The sequence below is a fragment of the Triticum aestivum genome, chromosome 4B, assembly GCF_018294505.1.
Source record: "Triticum aestivum cultivar Chinese Spring chromosome 4B, IWGSC CS RefSeq v2.1, whole genome shotgun sequence".
NCBI classification, from domain to species: domain Eukaryota; kingdom Viridiplantae; phylum Streptophyta; class Magnoliopsida; order Poales; family Poaceae; genus Triticum; species Triticum aestivum.
In genome coordinates this window covers 285,208,409-285,229,665 of record NC_057804.1, presented here as the reverse complement: position 1 = coordinate 285,229,665, position 21,257 = coordinate 285,208,409, and the positions used below count along the sequence as shown (strand labels likewise).

General features: G+C 48.1%; 1 protein-coding gene across 1 annotated transcript in view; it reads right to left on the bottom strand.

Moving 5' to 3' along the window:
• Nucleotides 1–20,945, bottom strand: part of LOC123091999 (E3 ubiquitin-protein ligase RNF25) — a 49,417-nt gene extending 28,472 nt beyond the window's left edge. The window contains exons 1-3 of the mRNA XM_044513636.1: nt 20,772–20,945; nt 18,738–18,776; nt 17,746–17,883 (exon numbers count right to left, since the gene is read on the bottom strand). Coding sequence (XP_044369571.1) covers nt 17,746–17,883; nt 18,738–18,776; nt 20,772–20,918 — 324 coding nt within the window. The 5' untranslated portion in view covers nt 20,919–20,945. The remainder of the gene's footprint in view (nt 1–17,745; nt 17,884–18,737; nt 18,777–20,771) is intronic.
• Between the last annotated feature and the right edge of the window lie 312 nt (nt 20,946–21,257).

The following is a 21,257-nucleotide window of genomic DNA, read 5'->3' as shown; positions in this document are numbered from 1 at the left end:
CCGACCGCAGTTATGCGATCAGGGTGGTCCTCAATATCAAAGATGATAGGCGTCTTGGACCATTTCAGAGGCTTGCGTGACTCGACGGGTGGTTCTGCTGCATTGACTTCTCGCACCCACTACTTGAGCTGGCGGTGTGAAGTATGCAGAGAAGCACCACCATCAACGCACAGGACCTCTGTGGCTTTCTGCAACTCCTGCTCATCGGTCTCGTCATCATCCACATCTTCATTGTCGTCGTCATCTTCATCCTTGTCGCGGCCGCGGGGAGGTCTGTCTCCTTGCCGCTGCTTGGCCTTGTCGCGGCGTCCTCCTCGGCCGGGACGTTTCTTGCCGGCTCCTCCAGCACCTTCCTGGGCTTTCTCCTTGTCGCATCGCTCGTATTCAGCCTTTTGCTGCTCGACAAGCTGCTCGACCTTCTTGCAGCTCTGGAGGTCATGGACCTTGGTGCGGTGGATCTTGCAGTACTGCTTGTTGGTGCTGTCCTGCTTGTCGGTGACCGCCACAGCCTGGTGGTTGGTGCCCGCGGCAATCTCCTTGTCAGAGCCACAAGCTTTGGCTTTCTTGCCGGACTGCTCAACGACTAGCACCTCTTTGCCTTTCTTCTTCCTGTTGTTCCGCCGCCGGTTTTTCCTTGCCGGGGCAGTCTCCTCACAATCAGATCCCCCCGCTCCTATATTCTCTCCGGGAAGTTTCCTTCCTTCCTCAGCACGTGCACACTTGTCGGCCAGGGCGTATAGCTCACTGACGTCTCTGATCTTGCACATCGCCATCTCCTCCCGCATCCTGCGGTTTCGCACGTTCTGATGGAACGCGCTGATTACCGCGGCAGGGTGGACATCTGGGATGTTGTGCTGCACGCGGCTGAATCTCTGAATGTACTTGCGCAAGGGCTCTCCTTCCTTCTGGGCGAGCAGATGAAGATCGCTCTCTTGGCCATGAGGCTTGTGGCTGCCTGTAAAGGCGCCGACAAACTGATGGCATAGATCTGCCCAAGAGGATATGAAGTTGTCCGGCAAGTGCATGAGTCAGGATCTGACGTTGGGTTTGAGCACCAGCGGAAAATAGTTGGCAAGGATCTTGTCGTCCCGTCCCCCGGCAGCTTGCACCGCGATGGTGTAGATGTTGAGGAACTCCGACGGATGCGACTTGCCGTCATACTTCTCTGGTACGTCTGGCTTGAAATTCTTCGTGCTGGGTCACTGGACTTGCCGCAGCTCACGAGTGAACGCAGGACAACCTACCGCGTACGGCAAGTCGCCTGGTTCCCCTGGCGCACGCATGTCGACAAAGGGCCCAGCGCGCTGGTCGGATTGACGTCGCGCTTCTCTTCGGCGCTCGATGCGAGTGCGAGCGTCTTCTTGCTGTCGTTCGTGAAGAACTTGGCGCTGATCGCGACGAGCTCGTGGATCCGATGATGCAGTGGAGTCATTGTCGAGGTGGATCCGGCGAGTCGGCGATCTTGGCCTTCGGGGTGGAGAGTGCATGGTGGTTGCACCCTTACAGGTTTCGTCGCCATCGGCTCGCGCGTGGCAGTCCTGCCTCGGCCTCGATGTACTTGGCTGCCGCGGAGTGTCGCCGTTGGCAAAGCCGATGAGACTTTGAATGGTGGCCCTCCATCCGTCAATCTTGTCTTCCGTTGGAGGGTAATCCAGGAGCAGTTGAGCTCGCGCCAAAACTTCTGCTGGAGTAGTGGGTGGCAGTGGCGAACAGTACGAGGAGCGGGATATGCTCGGACTCCTAACTATGTTAGAAGGAGCAGTATCCTGTCCAGGCGACCGTGCCTCGCTCGTGCCAGCATGTTGGCGTGCATGCTTGTCTTGAGCACCCCGAGATCCACCAGCTTGATCTTGGCCCAACAAACGTATGGTACTGCGAGTACCATGACGATGTCGGTCCTGCGCCTCCTAAGATGGGCGCGGAACATGTACGGACGCCGAGGTCTGCGCAGCCTTGTCCTTGGACCTGGTAGCGCCGTGAGCTCCCTCGTCGATGTACGTTCTTCCGCCAGCGTCTACCCCACCACTCGTTTGCTCCGGTGGTGGTGGGATCGACGTGGACGGAGCAGCTGCCGCCGAAGTCTTCTTCTTCGGTGGCATGTCGATGAAGAAGAAGATCTGGCTCGTGTGAACGCCGGATCAGGTTCACACAACCTCGACGCCCCCTACCTGGTGCGCCAAAGATGTCGGGGAAACTGATCCACGAACACCTATGGGACCGGCGGATCGAGCCCCTTTCGGTTCGGCGGGGGGCGGAGATCGCACGAAGAGCGGATCGAGGCGAAGCACACGAGCAGTTTACCCAGCTTCAGAGCTCTCCGGAGAGATAACACTCCTACTGCTGCTTGTCTGACTGTATTGAGTTCTTGCTCGGGTGCACTGAGTGCTACAGTACACACGAGACCGAGCGTGAGTGTTTTCTGGTTTTCGAACCCCCTTCTACGTTGCGCATGGGCCTCTTTTTATATGCTCAAGAGGTCACCGACAGGTGGCAACGTAGGCAAGGGTAAAAATGGAAAAAAAGGGGTGGTTGGTACAGTTACTTGCACAGTACATCCTACCTAACCCTGACGGCAGGGGACAAGGGCATTAAATGCCCGTCCGTGTCGCCCAAACACTGCAGAAAAAGACCGTCAGGGGCACCACCGCTTGCCACGATGGCAATCTTGTCAGCGTCGCATGCCACCGCACACCGCTGGCTGCACAGCCTCTCGCCACGCGCGCCTGAAAAGGCCCTAGGGCGACACGTTGATGGATGTGCTGGAGCGTGGGTACAGAGTGGTCGCTTGCCGCGGCAAGCGCCTTGCCGCGGTCGTTGTCTTGTCGCGTCCGGAAGCTTGTCGCTCACCGGGCCTTGCCGGGACTCGTGGCGCATCACGGCAAGTTCCTTGAGATGCCTTGGTTGGCCTTCCTGGCAAGCTCCTCTTGCCGAGGCCTTGTCTTCTTGGCCTAAATACTTTGTTCTTGAATGGACCTTGGCGGTCACCCGGTAAGCCTTGCCGCGGGGCGCTGCAACTGCCCGTGCACAAGTTCGGGATACTAGGGTACCCCTACTCTAATACACCAACAGGGATGAATAGTGGGATAAACCTGACGTCCAAGTACACATCTATGTACGTATCCGAGTAACTCCTAAGTAGGAACCGACTAGGTTAGCTTGGGCTGTTTAGCTACTTTATATACCCATGCAACCCCACGATATACAACGCAAAAGAGAAAAGCAATAAAGCAAAGAAAGGCTTGATATGAGCCTTTGGCCATCAATCAGTTTTATCGTTCGCAAGTTACGAAAGTCGCTGCAAGTGTTCAGAAAAGAGTAGATTGATTCGATCCAGCTAGACCTGCTCCATGCATACTCGCGTACGAGAGGCTACAGCTAGACGCACGTACAACTAGTTCCCTATAGATCAATTAAGCTACTAGCTTTGGTTGCTTCTTTGAGCTAGCTTACACGTACGTGTGTTGCTGCACCTCTCCGGTGAATTTGATCTACCTAAATAAAAAGCCAATATGGTCTGCCAACACCTATAACTGTTGGTTCTGCAGTCCTACATGATGTGCAAACAGGGAGAGAACTTCAGCTGGATCGCAGTAGCAAAAAAAACCTATAGACACCACGAATTTGCTCAATCCAGACCACCACCTCCTGTAGCTGAAAACAAAAATCCCAACGGGATACAAAATCAGTTGGCTCTCCCTAAAACTACTAACAAACATGAACCAAGTGGACAAACATCATGATCATTAGAATATGAGAGCAAGTGCCTAGAGAGCAACAGTTTGACAATAGAAGACAACATGCTCTAGTGAAACGTACCAACATGAATATCCCCAAATGTGATGCGAGAACTCCCCCAGAGTAGAAAACTGGAATAGTAGTGGTATATCTGAAGAGCATCTCCAAGGGGGGTCTGCTCCTGTCGTAGCCGTCGTTCGCCTCCCTCATAGCCGCCTCGCCATCCACCCACCCGCATGGATCTTGGGTCAGCGGAGTCAGTGGGGCTGCCCAATGCCCAATGCGCCGGCGCCGAACGTGGAGAGCGTCACCCGCAAGGACCGCCATATACGCCAGCACGCCCACTTGCTAGCCGAGAAGGCGGCTGCGGTGAAGAAGATCGTCGACCTGGACATGGACATGGCCGTGTTCGTACTGGTGTCATCCTCGACCACACCCGCAAGGATGCCGGTGTCCACGCCCTCGCCGGCGCTTGTGGTTTAACATCACCATGTCTTCGCAGTGGGGTGGGGGCATCCCGGATGGGTTCACCCAAGACGCGGAGGCCTCCACATCCTCCGCGGACACGGGTTGCGAGTTGGCGCAGCTCCAACGGACGCTGACAATGACAACAAGCTTCGAAGACGGACACGCCCACCAACTGTTCGGGGATATGGCGCCCCCAACTCACGTTATTTTTTTCATCTCATATGCATTTTTAGGAGCAAATTTAAGATGCTAGGCTCATTGCCATGCATGTTTAGGACGATTTTATGATAGACATGATTAATGATGGTCAAGAGCCTTCAAATTATGATGATCAAAATTCATTGACCTTTGAGGTTGCACAAGCAGCGGGACAAGCAAAGAACATGACAAGAGAAGAATTGTGTGCACAACAAACAAGATACTTTGTCGATACGGGGCAACCTAGGGTCATCACCATGGTTATGGATCCACGGCCAAGGGACACGCACAAGTCATATACAAAGGTTAATTCTATCCTTTATGAGTGTCTACTTGGTTCTCTCATGGATGGAATACTATTTGCCTTCCTTCCCTTTGCACCAATAGGCTTGAGTTGAATGACGAACACGCAATGGAGGAGATCATGCATAGGAAAGCGCCCACACCATCCGCAGGGTAAGCCTGGAAGCAAAGGAAGAAATGCCAAGACACTCACATGGCGCAAGATGGCTAAGGATAACCCATACCATGTGATCGGTATTAACCGGCTCAGCCCGCCCAGTTACATCGGTTGGAGCCTGAGGCCCCCCGGTAGTTCTCCCGATTGTACCGGGCCTGGTTACACTGGCCTTCTACCTCGGTTACACCGGCCCCCTAAAGTTTGCGCCACCACCGTTTCCTCCATCTCGCGCCTCGCCCAACAACCCGTTATACCGGCCAAGTCAACATGATATAACCAAGTAACTGCCTACGTGCAACTTAAGGGCCATCGCCCGTGTATCTCCCTTCACCCACTTACCCCTTCATGGGTAACCTATATATACTCCTCCCCCTCCTAGATTTAGGGCTAGCTAAGATTTGAGACATTAGAGTTAGCTCATCTATCTCCCCTTGTGGGGTCTACCTCCCCTAGTGGGATCGAGGCCATCTTCATGGCGAAGACTCCATATAGGAGTAGAAGACCTCCTAAGGGAGTAGATTCCTCCATGGAATGGAATTCAAGAGCTCCTTTTCTTAGGACTTGGGAAGAACCTCCCACCTTGTTCTTGCTCTTCCTTGGATTTGTAAGAGGCCACATGAACCGTGTGGTGTGGATCTACGTTTACAAGAGGGTACGCATTGGCATCACTAGTTATCCATGTGTTTCTCTTGTGTTTTCCCTTGATTTTCTCATGATTTACCTTGTGTTCTTCATGTTCTTTCCTCAAATCCACCTCCAATTCACGATCGGGCCACCTCTTCGGTTTGCTCTATATCATTTGGTGTGTCACACTTGGTTGCATACTAGCATGGATCCAATATGTGGAAGCAAGCAAAAGGGCTCAAAAATATTGGGAAAAGAAGTTTTAAATAGCCGGCTAAAGTTTGAGCAGGGTGTCACTAAATGGTATTCATGTACAATTGTCCAATAAAGTTATAAAATAGCAGGCTATAGCCCCGCTATAGCTTATTTGGGGAACTGCCTCTATTTGGCATAGCCCTCTATTCAGAACTATGGGGAAAATCCACAAGTACTTCCACGAACACAAGCACTACATGGAACCACATCCAATCCATAGTGATCACAGTGCAAGCTCTCTCCAGCATAGATGGGCCACCATCCAAGAGTCGACGAACAAGAGGAGTCATAGAATAGTGATACGATGAGATGGAATGCAATAGAATAGAAACAGGGATAGCAAACCCGTACCTAGGGGAGTACGTTCGATGGAATAATTTCTTAAGAGTTTTGTGGTGCCTATGCTCTAGTGGTGAATAGGAGCCAAAGTGGCATTAGAGTTGGAAGCCATGTACGCTTTGTTTGCTCAATGGTCATCATCTTTCTTGCTTGTTCCATATCTTGCAATATGTTGACATGTGGGCTTTTATAGTTTGAGGTTGGCAGACACATTGTACAATCAAATTGAGAAGAAGTCGTTCACTATGTCGCATTGTTGGTTGGAATTGGAAGGGAAACCTAAGTGGGCAACCCTCTTTCAAGATCTCAAGAACCCTGACAAGAAGAAGGAAACAATGATGGCTCAAGCTCCCACCAATATATTGGGGTAGATGAAGAGGATGAAACAAGTCGAGCGGCAACTAGACTTGGGACCGAACCGCAGAGTAGGATCATGGTGGGGAAGAAGTGGGAGAAGAATAGGGTCCCGGGTGGCAGAGTGGCGAGCAAAATGTCGGCCACATGGAAAGAACTCCTTTCCAACAAAGGCGTCAAATTGAAAAAAAAGGGCATCAAGGAGAGATGCAACTCTACTTGGATGTTCAGAGGGATAGGATGGAGTTCCATAAGGAGAGGGTCAGGAGAAGATGGATATCAAGAAGATGAAGGCATGGGAGCATATAGAGCTCCAGAAGGCAAAGGCGAGGGGGAGAATTGAGATTGATAGAGAGAATGTGAGGCCTGCGTGGATCACCGAGGAGTCAAGGATCATGTTAGCCGACACTAGCCTCATGGATGATGAGGCCAAGATGTTCACCAACATGCACAAAGACATCAACGAGCGCAACAAAAGTGCCTGATTCATTTGTTTTATTTGTTATCTTTGTATTGTTGAATTTTATTTGTCGTGGATCACGTTGACTTGTTTGAATCGTTTAACTGTTGTGCTATATTTATTGTTGAATGATCTACAAACATTGTTCGCATGGATTTGGTGGTGCTGATCATGTCGCCTTGTTTGAATTGTTTAACTGTTGTGCTATATTTATTGTTGAATGATCTACAAACATCGTTTGCATGGATTTGGTGGTGCGGAGCACCCTACAGACATCACCGTCAACCCCACAAGCTCCAAATGGGTCAATGACTAGAGCTCGCTCACGTGCCATAGACTGAGGTGAATTCTCTCCTACTTGAGCTCCCTTTACATTTGGATGAGACTTGGCTACTACCTCAAAGTGGAACTCTATGTGTGATTAGGTACGATGAAGACCACCACAGGGAAGCGAGAAAGTACGCCAGGTCCACGAGGAGGAGCAAGGAGGCGTTGAAGAAGATGCCCAAAGATTGAAGACGAGTAGAAGCTCTCTACATACCCCGTGCCCACACAGCCCTGCACCCCTGTGCGCACGGGCTAACCCAGAAACTCTCTAGACATCTCGTGCGCACGGGGTCCCTCGCTAACTCTCTGGACACCCCGTGCGCATGTGCTTGCATGCGAGCAGTGAGCGGGAAACTTCCTCCCCCACCTCAAGCACCTATATATTTCATACTTCTCCCGTTTTCTAGGCTTAGCAAAGCAAAACTAGATCTTGAGAGAGCTTTGCTCATCTTATCTTGTCCTAGAGGATCAAGACCTCCATGTCCTTTGGATTTGAGAAGACTATATCTCAAGGCCCTCATCTCACTTAGAGATTTGGGAAGAACCCTACCTATTGCCTGTGGAGTGATTTTGAGGGGAACAAGAAGCTTCACCTAGCCAATTCGGGGATGATTTGCATGAAAAGGAATTTGGGGGTTTAGGGATCCCAAACCAAGTGAATATGTGTCTCCTAGGCTCCTGGATTAAGAGATATATCCACGGGGGTGGGAAACTCTAGAAACAAGTAATTGATGACAAATACTCAAATACCTCCCCAAACATTTTGATGAGCTCCTCCACCAATGCTTCCACCTTCTGGAAAGGGGTCACATCTTTAATCAAAGCCATCAAGTTTGGTTATAGATGGATGGTGGGGGATGGGGTTAAAATTAGGTTTTGGGAAGATACTTGGATTGGTACAGCTACCCTTCATGTCCAATATTGGAATCTTTACCTCATTTGCATGGAGAAGAATGTTAGTATCAAAACTGTGTGGGATGGGGACAACCTTAAAATTACCTGTAGGAGGTCCGTTACTCCCCATATGATGGAGAAGTGGTATGAATTGGTAGAAATAGCTAAGAGCATTACTTTCTCTGGTGATTCAGATGCCTTGATCTGGCAATTGGAGAATAATGGTGTTTATTCTACTAGCTCTCTCTATTCAGTTATTAATTTCTGGGGTGTGCAACCAGTTCACATTCCTGCAGTTTGGAAGCTGTCTGTCCCTCCTAGGATTCATTTTTTTCTCTGGCTGCTAGGACATAATAAATTAATGACTAAAAACAATTTGCTCAAAAGACATATAGACAAAGGTAGAGAATGTCTCTTTTGTGGCTGTGATGAAAACACCACCCATTTATTCTTTGATTGTGTGGTTTCCTCTGCTATCTGGGAGGTTGTGCAAAGTTTCTTAAAAAAGCCAGTGGGCGCCAATTATGCTAGAATGTGGGTTTCTAAATTCTTCTAACAAAAAACGCCTAGTTCTAAACACGGTCAATGCTGTTGTTCTTTGGTGTGTCTGGAAATAACCAAGACCGCTGCTGGACGGCAGAGAGGCTGGCGCGCCACGGTCTCCAGTATCATCCCCGCTGCCTCCTATGTGACCAGCAACCGGAGACGATGCGACATCTGCTGCTGGAATGCCCCCTAGCCCGACAGGCATGGCACGAGACCCTGGCCTGGCTACGCATACCGGCCCCGATCCCAACACAGGAACTGTCGCTTACGGATTGGTGGAACCATGCCAAGGAAGACACGCCGCCGATCCTTCGCAAGGCCCTGAAATCTGTCGCGCTGCTCGTGCCTTGGATGGTCTGGAAACACAGGAACAGCTGCGTCTTCGACAATACGACTCCATCCCTTAACACGCTCCTAGATAGCATTCAGGACGAGGCCCGCTCATGGGCGGCAGCTGGGGCACCTGGTCTCCGACTTGTGCTGCCCCAAACCTGGGATGTGCATTAATCCACCTGCTGTAATCCACACATCCTCAGATGTCTGTAACTGAACCTCCCCCTTTTCAATGAAAAGAAACGCAAGGCTTTTGCGTTTTCTCGAAAAAAAAAGAAATATAGAAACAGCATGATTTTGATTATCTCTCTTGGATTGATATCAAACAGATTTGATGGAGGATACTGAAAACACTCAGATCATGGCTGATCTTGGTGCCGGCACAACTGAAGGAATACATGGAAGCTTTCCTGGCATATCTACTGGAGTTCCTCAAGCAACCTCTGCTGGTAGGAAGTGGCTAAGTTCCCTGGACGCGCCTGATGACCTGGGTGATCTCAGCCTAACTGACGATGAAGAGCCAGTTTCTCCAACTGGCGGCAAGCTGACCGGGAAGCACTCCATCCTGAGCCCTGTCTCTGTTATTGGGGTGGGAGTGTGGTCTCCTTCACATGGAGCTGCTCCGATGATGAGGATCAAGAAGGCGTCACCACTGAAGTCTACGGATTCGCTGTTGGAAGTCATGATGTAATCAGAGGGAGATGGTGAAAAACACTGCCTGTGTGCAGTCCTTGTCGTTTTTGTTCTCGCTGGGACCCCCTCTAGCTGCCACTCCCAGTTTATTTTCTTGTCCAGTTTCAGTTGTTTTCCCTGCCTAGTTTTATTTTGGAACATGCCTGGCATGCTTTGTATCGACTTGCTCTGGTTTGATTCTTGCAATGGAACTGGGGGTGGGGTTTTCCCCTCCCCTGATCGTCTAAAAGAAAGAACCCTGCCTATTTTACCTTTACCTTTGTTGATGTTGGATCTTGAGGTGTATCTCTCCTTGTTTGTGATTTGAGTAAACCTGTGTTGTGAACCTTGTTCTTGTGTGTTTCCTCTTGTTTTCTTTCTGCTATTTGAGATTCCCCTCATTTCCACCTCAAAATTGTGAAGATTGGGCCACCCTAGGGCTTGCCCAATATCATTTGGGGAGTGGAAACGGGGGTGCCGTTGCCTGAGCGGACAAATGGTGCTCGACCAACTGCTGTCCACGGACATGGGGGCCTAATTTGATGTTTATGGTTGGAGATGCTCTAAAGGAGCTGCAATTGAATGGTGGAGAGGTGCAGGGATTGTGACTGCCACTTTACCTTAGTACAGATTTTGCAGATATATATATAGGTGACAGATTCTCTGAAATTTCTATGTGTGACAATGTCAGAGCTTTTCACTCACTTATTCAGACTTCCAGTGTAGTAGTATATTCTCAAATTTGAGCACTTGATGAATCTAATGAGAAGGATAATCCAGCTTTGCGTGATGATTACTACTCGGATAGCTTTGTCTCCGGACAGAATGATAGCATACATCATTATGTGTCACCAGAATGATAGCATACATCATTATGTGTGTCACCAGCCTGCAGACTTGCAAAGAGCAATTTGGCTTGCTAGAAGAATTGAACATGCCCAACAACCAAAGAGACGATATGTTCAGCAATTACCTCTTTCTGTGAGAAGAACTGAAACCTGCCATTACTAAGATAGCAGCTGTCATTCAACAAGCAAGGATAGAAGGAATATGCTATAAATGCAAAGAACCGTGGTTCGCTGGCCACAAGAAAGTTTATAAACTTGCTAATCAAGCTCAAACTCAAGCTTTGCAAGAAGCAATGCTGAATTAGTATATTTACTGAATAATCAGAAGAGAATAGTACTGAAGAAACCAAGGAAATGGCATCGATGGCTCCTATTAGCTGAATGGTGGTATATAATACAAGTTCGCACAGTGCTATCAAGATGACACCTTTTCAAGCTCTCTACGACAAGCCTCTAAACATGCTGGCTGAAGCTGCTCTTTACTCTTCTGATAGTGTGGACATTTTACCTTCAATTATCACTTCTGAGCAAACTGCATCCCAAATCAAACACAATTTGCTCAGAGCACAGGAGGGGGTAAAGCACTTTGCAAATAAGAAGAGGACTAAGAACTTTGGAAGTAAGGGACATGGTACATTAAAAACTCCATTCTTACAGGCACACATCCTTAAGTATCCAAAAATGTCTGAAATTGCACTCCGAATATTATGGACCATTCAGGTTTCTCGGGAAATTGGCAATGTGTCTTACAAGCTCTGACTACCAGAAGATAGTCAAGTACACCATACTTTTCATACAAGTCAGTTGATGAACCATTTGGGGCCCCCAAGCTATCCCATCCAACTGCCTCTCCTTCACCCTGATGGAACTATCTTGTTGGAGCCTGAGAAACTTATGGAAAGATAGCTGATCCCACGCCATCGAGGGGTAATCAGCATCCCTGTGGGGAGATGGCTGGTCAAACGGAGCAATTTGTCCGAGAACGAAGCAACCTGTGAAGATACAACTTTTATCCAGAAGGTGTTTCCACACTTTCAGCCATGAGGACTCTGAAGAGTCGACATTTGATCAAAGTTCAGTTAAGTTTAAATAACGTTTTGCTTTGGTGGGAGTTGTCCGTTGTCGTCCATCTGCCATCTGATGTCCCTCTAATCAACTTACCACTTTGTCGAAAGAAGAGGATGCTAGTGACATCGATCCTCAGTCAGACGGCAGCCAAGCCCCAAGACGTCTTTGTTTAGTTTCCGGTACGCTCCACTGAGCTATTCACTTGCTCCCTCTACTTTTCATTTGCATTATGCTATCTATAAGGCTATAAAGCCATGGATCTTGAGACTTTTGGGTCATTCTGGTTGTATTGGGTAAACCCTAGCCTCCAGTGTTCCTGGCTGGCCTTTAGGTGTATCTGAAATTGTTGAACCGGTATGGGCCCTAGCCCATCTAGATCTGTCTCTTGGGCCCAAGCCCATGAGAGTGGGTGACCTAGAAGAGGAGCCCCCCCTTGTCCCAGTCCCGTGCAAGCCGCCACACAAGTAACACACTCGCGCGAGCCACCAGACAGAAGCTCGATCCAGTCTGGAGGTACCTCTCCCTCGATTCAACATGGTATCAGACCAGGCAATGGAGGCGGCGGCGTAGTTGCTCGCCGGCGAGGTGGCACGGTCCGTCGGGGCCAGGGGCAACGAGAGACGGCTGCATGCGGGGCTGTGTGCGCGCGCGCGAGGCGGCTGAGCTGTGACGCGGAGGAATGGGACCAGCAGGAGGAGAGGCGGAGGATAAAGGAGAGGCAGCGCTTGAGGGTGCACGAGGAGGAGCTGCTCCCGCAGGAGCGGGACAGGCAGGAGGCCCAGGTGGCCAGGCGGAGGAGGAGGACAACGGGGACGCTAGGAGGAGAGGCGGCTGGCGGGGGTGACCCGGTGCAGGCTGCTAGAGTGCTCGATCTGGAACAGGAAGAGCTTGGGCTGGATTGCTGGAGTGTGCTGCTGCTACTGCTCCTACTCTCCAAGAGTTGTTGACTCTGCAGCTTGCTCGTGAGGGGCTGTGAGCTGCTGCTGTGTGCTTTACTAAGATTTTTTTTTTCTGTGGACTTGCTGCTGTGTGCTTGGTGCTGTTGTGGTGGTGCTGCTGCTTGGGAAAGAAGACTTGCTGAGGCTAAGTTCTGCTGCTGCTGTTGAGAGCTGCTACAGCTGAAGTGTGTAGTCCTGAGGGTTGCTGCTGTTGATTATCCCGCCAAACGATGGCTGAACCAAATGCTCTTGCCGAGGCTTTCGAGAAGCTCGCTAAGATCCTTGCCGAGTCCAACTCTAGGGCCATCGTTCCTCGACAGGAAGTGGCTCAAAAGCTCGAAATGTCGCCCCTGGACATGAAGCTAGAGGGGGCCACCAATTATTTGAGCTGGTCCAGGAGGGCTTTGTGGGCTGTGGAGCAGAAGGAGCTTGATGGACATTTGTTGGGCACCTTGTAGAACCAGGGGACAAGAGTAGTGCAGAGGGCAAGAGGTGGAAGGTCATCCACTCTGTACTTATGGTGTCGTTGTTGAACTCCGTGGTGCCCTCCATTGGACGCAGTGGAGGGGCTATCCACACCTGCTGAGATATGGAAGATTCTATCCACCCAGTACTCTGGCAAGGGCAAAGTCATGCTCATTGCTCAGACTGAGGACAAGATTAGGTTGCTGTGCCAAGATGATGGCATATCAGTGATGACATACGTGGCAGAACTGCAGGCTTTGTGGGCTGACCAGGATAACTGTGATCCCCTGGAACTCTATGACGCGGCTTCAATCGAGTCAGGGCACAAGTGGATGGCACGCAGGCGTGTGCTGAAATTTTTGGCTGGCCTCAAAAGTCTTTGATGCCAGGAAGGCTTCCCTGTTGCACCAACCTAGTATGCCTACCATTCCCAAGGCTATTGCAGTGATGACTCAAGAGGAGGTGTGCCTATCTCTTGAGCATGCAGACGTGAAGGTTGTGCCAGCTTCGACCTTTGCAGTCACTGAAAGCATGGAGTGGGGAGATCCCACCAAATGTCATATCTGTGGAGAGGTAGGTCACTGGAAGATAGAATGTCCAACTCGCGGCAGAGGTAGGGGATATAACAGAGGGGGAACGGGCAGAGACAGAAGTGCTAAAGGCAGAGACAGAAGTGCTAAAGGCAGAGGTGGATACTCAGAGACCTCATGGGGCCAAGCTGCTAGAGGCAGAGGTGGCTACTCAGGACACTCAGGGGGTCAGAGGGCTCACATGGCCGTTGCAGGAGACACTGGGACGTCCAAAGACAAAGATGTAGATGATGTTGTCTATGGAGATTTTGCTCACTGGGCCTCCACTGATGAAGGTAATCCGGAAAGAGCATCTCTTACTACTAATGAGAGTGCTCCAGAGTGTTCTTGACTCTGGAGCATCTAAGCATGTTGCTAGTAAATCCTGCGTGTTCGAGTCTTACAATAAGCATCCTCCCTCTCACACGGGCACCATACAAACGGCTGATGGCACAAAACAGCCTGCCATAGGGGTTGGTACAGCAAAGTGCACTCCGACCATTTCTCTATCGTCAATTTTACATGTGCCAGCCTTTCCTATCAATTTGGTCTCTTTCAGAGCTCTCATTGATCAAATAGACTATCATGTGATCCTTGACAAGTTCGGTTGCTTGATTCAGGAGCGACAGACGAGCCAGACGGTTGGGACTGGCACAGGCGTAGGGGGCTCTGGTGTACATGGACCAGGAGGTGCAGCCGGACTTGGTGTGTGCTGCGACCATGGAGGACAAGGAGAAGCAGGCGATGATCCATCACTGTAGGATGGGGCATGTATCTTTTGATAAGATGAGTAGAATATTTCTGGAAGTTATGTGTGGCATAGGCAAGAGCAAGCTGACGTGTGATGCTTGCGAATATGCAAAACACACACGAGCCTCATATGTGAGTAAGGGGCTCATGAGCATATCTCCTTTTATGCTTATTCATTCGGATGTATGGACTAGCCACGTGGTGTCAATGAATGGGAAGAAGTATTTTGCTACCTTTGTTGACTGCTATTCTCGTATGACTTGGATTTACTTGATGCGTCACAAGGATGAGGTGTTTAGCTGTTTTCAGAACTTCCATGCTCTTTGCTCTTGTAACGAACCAATTTCAGGTGCAGGTCAACATGCTCCGGACTGACAATGGCACAAAGTATGTGAACAACAGTTTTGGGGCTTTCATGGCTGACCAAGGGATTCTACACCAAACTTCATGTCCGGACCCCCCCCCCCCTCAGAATGGAGTGGCCGAAAGGAAGAATCGTCATATTATTAAGGTTGCTCGGTCGTTGATGTTTACCATGAATGTGCCTAAGTTCTTGTGGGATGATGCAGTTATGACAGCCACATACTTGATCAACCGGACACCTTCCAGGATACTAGGCATGAAATCTCCGTCTGAGTTGCTCGTTGGAGATAATAAGTTTGTTGTTCCCCCAAAGTTGTTTCGCAGTACCTGCTTTGTTCGTGATCACCGACCTTCTGTTGGAAAGCTTGATCCTCGGGCAGTGAAGTGTGTCTTTCTGGGATACTCATCTAGTCAGCAAGGGTATAAATGTTGGTGTCCCTTTGAAAAACGCAGGTTTGTTAGTATGGATGTTACCTTCAGGGAGTCTGAGCCATTGTATGGTTAGCCGACTGATCTCAGTCTACTGTTTGCAGAGCTTGACCACCTACACCCTATGCGTGATGGTCAAGAGAGGGAGAAGGATGTGTCTCATACTCATGGTGATTCTGTGGACATTAACACTGATAATGATGTGCGGGCTCAGGTTCAACCAAGTGGGTACAATTCCGGTTAGTACCCTCACTGATGATGATGTGCAGGCTCATGTCGAGCCAACTGTCGATACACTTAAGATTGGTGCTCTCCATGTTCCTGTTCGAGATCGATGGCAGACGAATACCCTGGTGTACTCTCGACGGCAACCACAAGTGCAGGGGAGCAGCAAGGCAATGAGGCAAGAGTGCAGGGGGAGCAGCAAGGCAATGAGGCAAGAGTGCAGGGGGGGCAGCAAGGCAGTGAAGCAAGCTCATCTGACACAGTGGAGCTGCCCATTGCGTTGCGAAAACCTACACGTGAAGCGGCAAGGAAGGGTGAGGTAGCAAGGAAGGCTCTGCCAAAAGATGATGCTTGCGATGACCTTGATATTAACAATTTTGTGTCTTACAAGGCTTTGTCACCTTCATACAAGGCGTTTGTTGCCTCTCTACAAACTGTGACTATCCCTAAGGATTGGAAGGCTGCGAGGCAAGATTCGAAGTGGCGTGAATCAATGATAGAGGAGTTAGAAGCACTGGAAAAAAAACAAGACATGGTTGCTAACCACATTGCCGGCAGAAAAGAAAGCAATGAGTTGTAAGTGGATTTTTACCGTGAAGCAGAATCCTGAGGTCAAGGTGGAACGGTATAAGGCTAGATTGGTCGCCAGAGGATATAGTCAAACTTATGGAATTGACTATGATGAGACATTTGCTCCAGTTGCAAAGATGAACACAGTAAGGGTATTGGTCTCGTGTGCTGTAAACTTTGGGTGGAAATTGCACCAGTTAGATGTCAAGAATGCCTTCTTACATGGTGACTTGAAGAAGAGGTACACATGGAGATACCACCAGGTTTTGGCACAGAACAGACTACGTGGAAGGTATGCAGGCTGAAGAAATCCTTGTATGGTCTGAAGCAATCGCCGAGGGCATTGTTTGATAGGTTCAGACGGTCTGTTTGGAATATGGGGTATGGCCAACGTAATGGTGATCACACGGTGTTCTATAGACACACTGATAAGAAGATCACCATTCTTGCAGTGTATGTTGATGATATCATCATCACTGGAGATGAGGAGGGAATAAAGAGAGTGAAGGGGTGTCTAAGCAAGGAGTTTGAGGTAAAAGACATGGCAATCTAAAGTACTTCCTTGGCATAGAAGTGGCTCGGACAGAGAAGGGGATATCTTTGTGCCAACGAAAATACACCTTGGATCTCTTGGCTGACATGGGCATGATGGGATGTCGTGCAGCCCCTCCTCCGATTGAACAAAATCATCAAGTAACAGCACAATCAGGTGAGCTAGTGAATAAGGAAGATTATCAAAAGCTGGTTGGGAGGTTATTGTACTTGTGTCATACCAGGACATTACGTATGCCATGGGGGTGGTGAGCAAATACATGCATGAACCAAGGAGTAGGCATCTTGATATTGTTCACAGAACCCTAAGATATTTGAAGGGGACTCCGGGTAAAGGGTTGTGGTTTGCGAAGAGTGGACATCTTGAGGTGGATGGCTACAGTGACTCTCATTGGGCTAGCTGTCAAGATGATAGAAGATCAACTTCAGGCTACTGTGTATTCGTGGGAGGAAATTTGGTGTCATGAAGAAGCAAGAAACGGACTGTTGTGTCTAGATCAACAGCAGAAGCTGAGTATAGAGCATTATCTCAAGGGTTGTGTGATATGCTCTGGGTGAAGCACCTACTGTGCGAGTTCAAGCTTTTGAGGAAGGGACCCTTGAGGGTGTGGTGTGACAATCAGTCAGCTATAGCCATTGCTAATAACCCAGTTCAACATGATAGGAGGAAGCATGTGGAAATTGATCGCTTCTTCATTAAAGAGAAACTTGATGCTGGGATCATCAGCCTTACTCATGTCAGCTCTGGGCAGCAGTTTGCAGATTGCTTGACAAAGGGACTGGGAACAAAGGACTGTAACATGGCGTGTGACAAGATGGGCATTGATAGATATCTACCACCCATCTTGAGGGGGAGTGTTGAACCGGTATGGGCCCTGGGCCCCTGGCCCATCTAGATCTGTCTCTTGGGCCCAAGCCCATGAGAGGGGGTGATCTAGGAGAGGACCCCCCCCCCCTCCCCAGTCCCGTGCAAGCCACCACACAAGTGACACACTCGCGCGAGCCACCAGACAAAAGCTTGATCCAGTCTGGAGGTACCACTCCCTCGATTCAACAGAAATCCATCTAAATTCCTCACGATCAACCTCTATCATTGCTATCCCCTGCTGTTGTGAGTGTGTACTACTGAATATTTCAATCAGTCCAACACTGGGCCCGACACACATGGGGCACTCCAAACACGTATGCGACTATCAAATACTTTGACTCTTGAGTTAAATGCAATCCTCTTGAACATTATGATATGGAACAAGTCTTGTTCACTGCTAGTCTACTGTACAGAATGCAAGAAACAAGGAAATACCTCACACAGAATCACAAGCATTGGGTAGTAGGAATGCTCTTTTGCCTTGTCTTGGATACTGCTAATAAGATATGCCTGTCTATTCTCATCGAGGCCCTTACTTTCCACAGCATAAACATGAGGTGGTTCTTTTGGATACTACAAGTACAATGCCATAAAATGTAATGAATTAGTATTGAGACAATACATAACCATTGTGAACAGGTAGACTTACTAAGGAGATAAAAATCCTGGGAGAAAGGTAGCGGCATAAAAATGATTCATGATGTAAATTTACAAGCATGCTAGATATCAACATTTAGGCATTCAGCCTTGGAATGAAATTTTGCAGTTTCTCCAGAAATTAAGTAACACATGTGAAAGGTTGTTTGAACCAAGAGGTGCTGATCCTTCAGGTTTCATCCACCTTCTTCTGAACTTACGATAGCACAAATTAGAATGTTGTCTCAATGTGATGAAATGCAACCTTATTACTGGCTTACTGATTTCAAGACATTAATACAGTGAACCATTTCAGGAAAGATATAGCATTATTCCCAAGAATGAGCAGTTTCCAAAACAGCAAGATGTATGCATGTCATCAAGAAATTTAGTAGAGCAAATGGATATAATGTACCTTGTACAAAAGCAGTTACCACTCACATGTATTATTTTTCAAATGGCTGACCAACTTAACTCCAAATAATTGTACAGCTATTCCTAAGCAAAAAAAAGATGAACGGACTAACAAGTAATGATGCACACATTTAGGATACAGAGCAAGGCAAATAACGAAACAAGGTTCTAAGAGAAACAAAGGAAATATAACCTATTCGAATTCACGACATAAAGAAAAACAATGTAAGTCAATCAGTTGAAGATCTGTTTCCAAAATAGAGAGGTACTCCCTCCATTCCAAAATAAGAGTCACTGGTTTTAGTTCAAATTAACAAAGAAGTTAGATGGGAGATATATCAAAATCTAGAAAGGTGGTAACCCATACAGGTTCATACCTGGGAGGATGCTTTAATTCCAAGAAAGAGTTCCACGAACTGAAAAGGAGAAAGCGGATATTGATATACGAATAAATCTGTATAACCCCTTTTAACAGAGGCAAGTAATAAAAAGATAAGGTGATATTGGTCAACAGTACAATTTTGCAATTGGATGCCACGAACACATGATTCATATATAAACAAGATCAAATATACAGTACAACCAAACTAATGCCACAACTAACAATTATTAATACTTGAAAGCTCATGGTAGGAAGACAGAACAGCTTTTAACCTAACTTGTTCAACCCGAATCATGGACATGCTGACAATTACTGGCTATCATATCATTGATTGAAGTTCAACGAGCCAAAATACTTATACATATGAGGACAAATGTGGGCTTCTTTGTGACTTGGCATACGAGGACCACAACTTTTCACGTCGCTTCCACTTTGGATTCACTAGCCACCCCATTGCCTCCCCTTCCTCCTCGCAACCTCCCCTTATTCCGTATTTCCCCTACTTACCCTTCCTTTTTCCCATTAGAAAAACCTATATTTATCCCTTTGTGGATCGCATCCACTATGGCCTCCCAAAAACACCCCATCCCTGCCACCACCACTTTAGCAGCACCAAGGTGGAAGTAATGTAGGTGTGGCTGGCAGTTATGTATTCGTTCAGTATCATATCTCTACTCCTATAAAAAACTGAGTTGGTGATGATGGTGTGCCTGCCATCCTTCATTTACAACCGTTCGATTTACATCCAACGCATCTGAGACAAACTATGTCAGTTTTGCAAAAAGACCCCCGTACTCCACTCCTCGTTTGTAGATAACCCCCTGCCTCTCACGTTCAGCCATCTCTCCCACTCACCTCATCTAGCCATCTCAGGAAAAAATAAGAAGGATCTAGAGAGGTCGCTGCTTTCGGCGCCCGTCTGCCCCCAACTCCTCTCATCCCTTCTCTCAGGCTGCATTACCGACCACCACCGCGACCCGCTCCTCCTCGCCATCTCCTCTGCCCCCTTCCAAATCATCCTGAGTTACATTCATGGTGGTCTAGAGAAAATAAACAAAATCGATACTCAGAAAATTATTCTTAAAGCTCATTTTTTACAAAGCACAATAAGTGTTATTTCTTCAAAAGTTTTGGATGCAGGTTGAACACTTGAATGCTTTTGTTTGCAAAAGATTTTTTTTTATCTATTTTGCCTACATTTACTATTCACTCGGATGCTTGTGAGCTCTAGAGAAGAAATAATATCCGAAGAAACTTATTGATATTTGTACACATGAGATTACCCCCACGTACTTTTGTCAAATAAACAACTCTTGGATCAATGCATTTCAGTGTTCCGTGCATTTGTACAGGCATCTTACTAGTGCAATACTATGAATGTCTGTATCAACATGAACTTACCACTACAGTGGTAGCATGGGTTGTTGGCTCAAATTAATTATTACTGGATAGATTAAGAGCAAATATCATTGATGAAACGGTTAAATTTCTACTTACAATACTATCATCTTAAAAAAATAATTATCAAGGATTACATGAAAAGGTTATTAACAATAAACCGATTAAGCTTTTTGCGCACACTGCACTAAGTATAACTCTGTAAGGGGATTTTTTTTATGTGAACTGCATTTTCTCTACAGAAGCATTAGAGCGATTATGGCATAGATAATAATAACTGATCAGAGGCATCCCGACTCGGTGACTAAGAACCTAGCAGTTGATCAGAACTAACGCGATAAGCACTAAACATCCTTAGAGAACTAGTAGCTTATAACTAACTAATAACGAGAGGACTAACACTATATGCTATCATCGCCAAAGAAAAAAAAAACTACTATGTGCTAGGGTTCTGAAGCAGCAACGCGACCGCCAGTAACCACAGCTGACTTCCAGACTCAGCTGCTTCACAATCGATCAACCGCACGGGCCATGTAATTAATCGCAAATAACTGACCAATCGGAGGGATCGGATGCCGTGAAGCCGGTCTAGATGTGGAGGGGATGTGGAGGGGATGTGGAGAAGGCGAACCTGCTGCGAGGAGTCGTCGGCAGTGTTGGGGCGAACGTGGACGACAAGGTGGGGAGGGAAGTCGCAGTACACGCGGCAGTCTTCTCCGTACACCGCCGCCACCGCCTCCACCTCCAGCCGCACCTCCTCCTCGGCCTCCGCCGCCATTGCCTCCAGGGGTTGTCCACGCCCTCACTCTCGCCTACAGGCGGACCACAGGTCGCCTGCCCACGACGATCCAGTGGGTAGACGGCGAGCGACGAGGGGCCCAGCCGCCAGAGCGATCTGTGATCTGGTTCTCTGGAGTGGGGCCACGTATGTTCTTATTTAATAGTACTATCGGCTTTGCGTCGTATACATATCTCCTCTTTTCCGGTTTATATGGCTCATCTAAAAAATTTGTTTTTTCGTTTTATAAGTCTCAATTCTACTACCATCCCATGTTTGAATTTTGTGCTGCATTAAATCACCCGATGCAAGTAGTATCAAGAGAAAACTCATCAATGC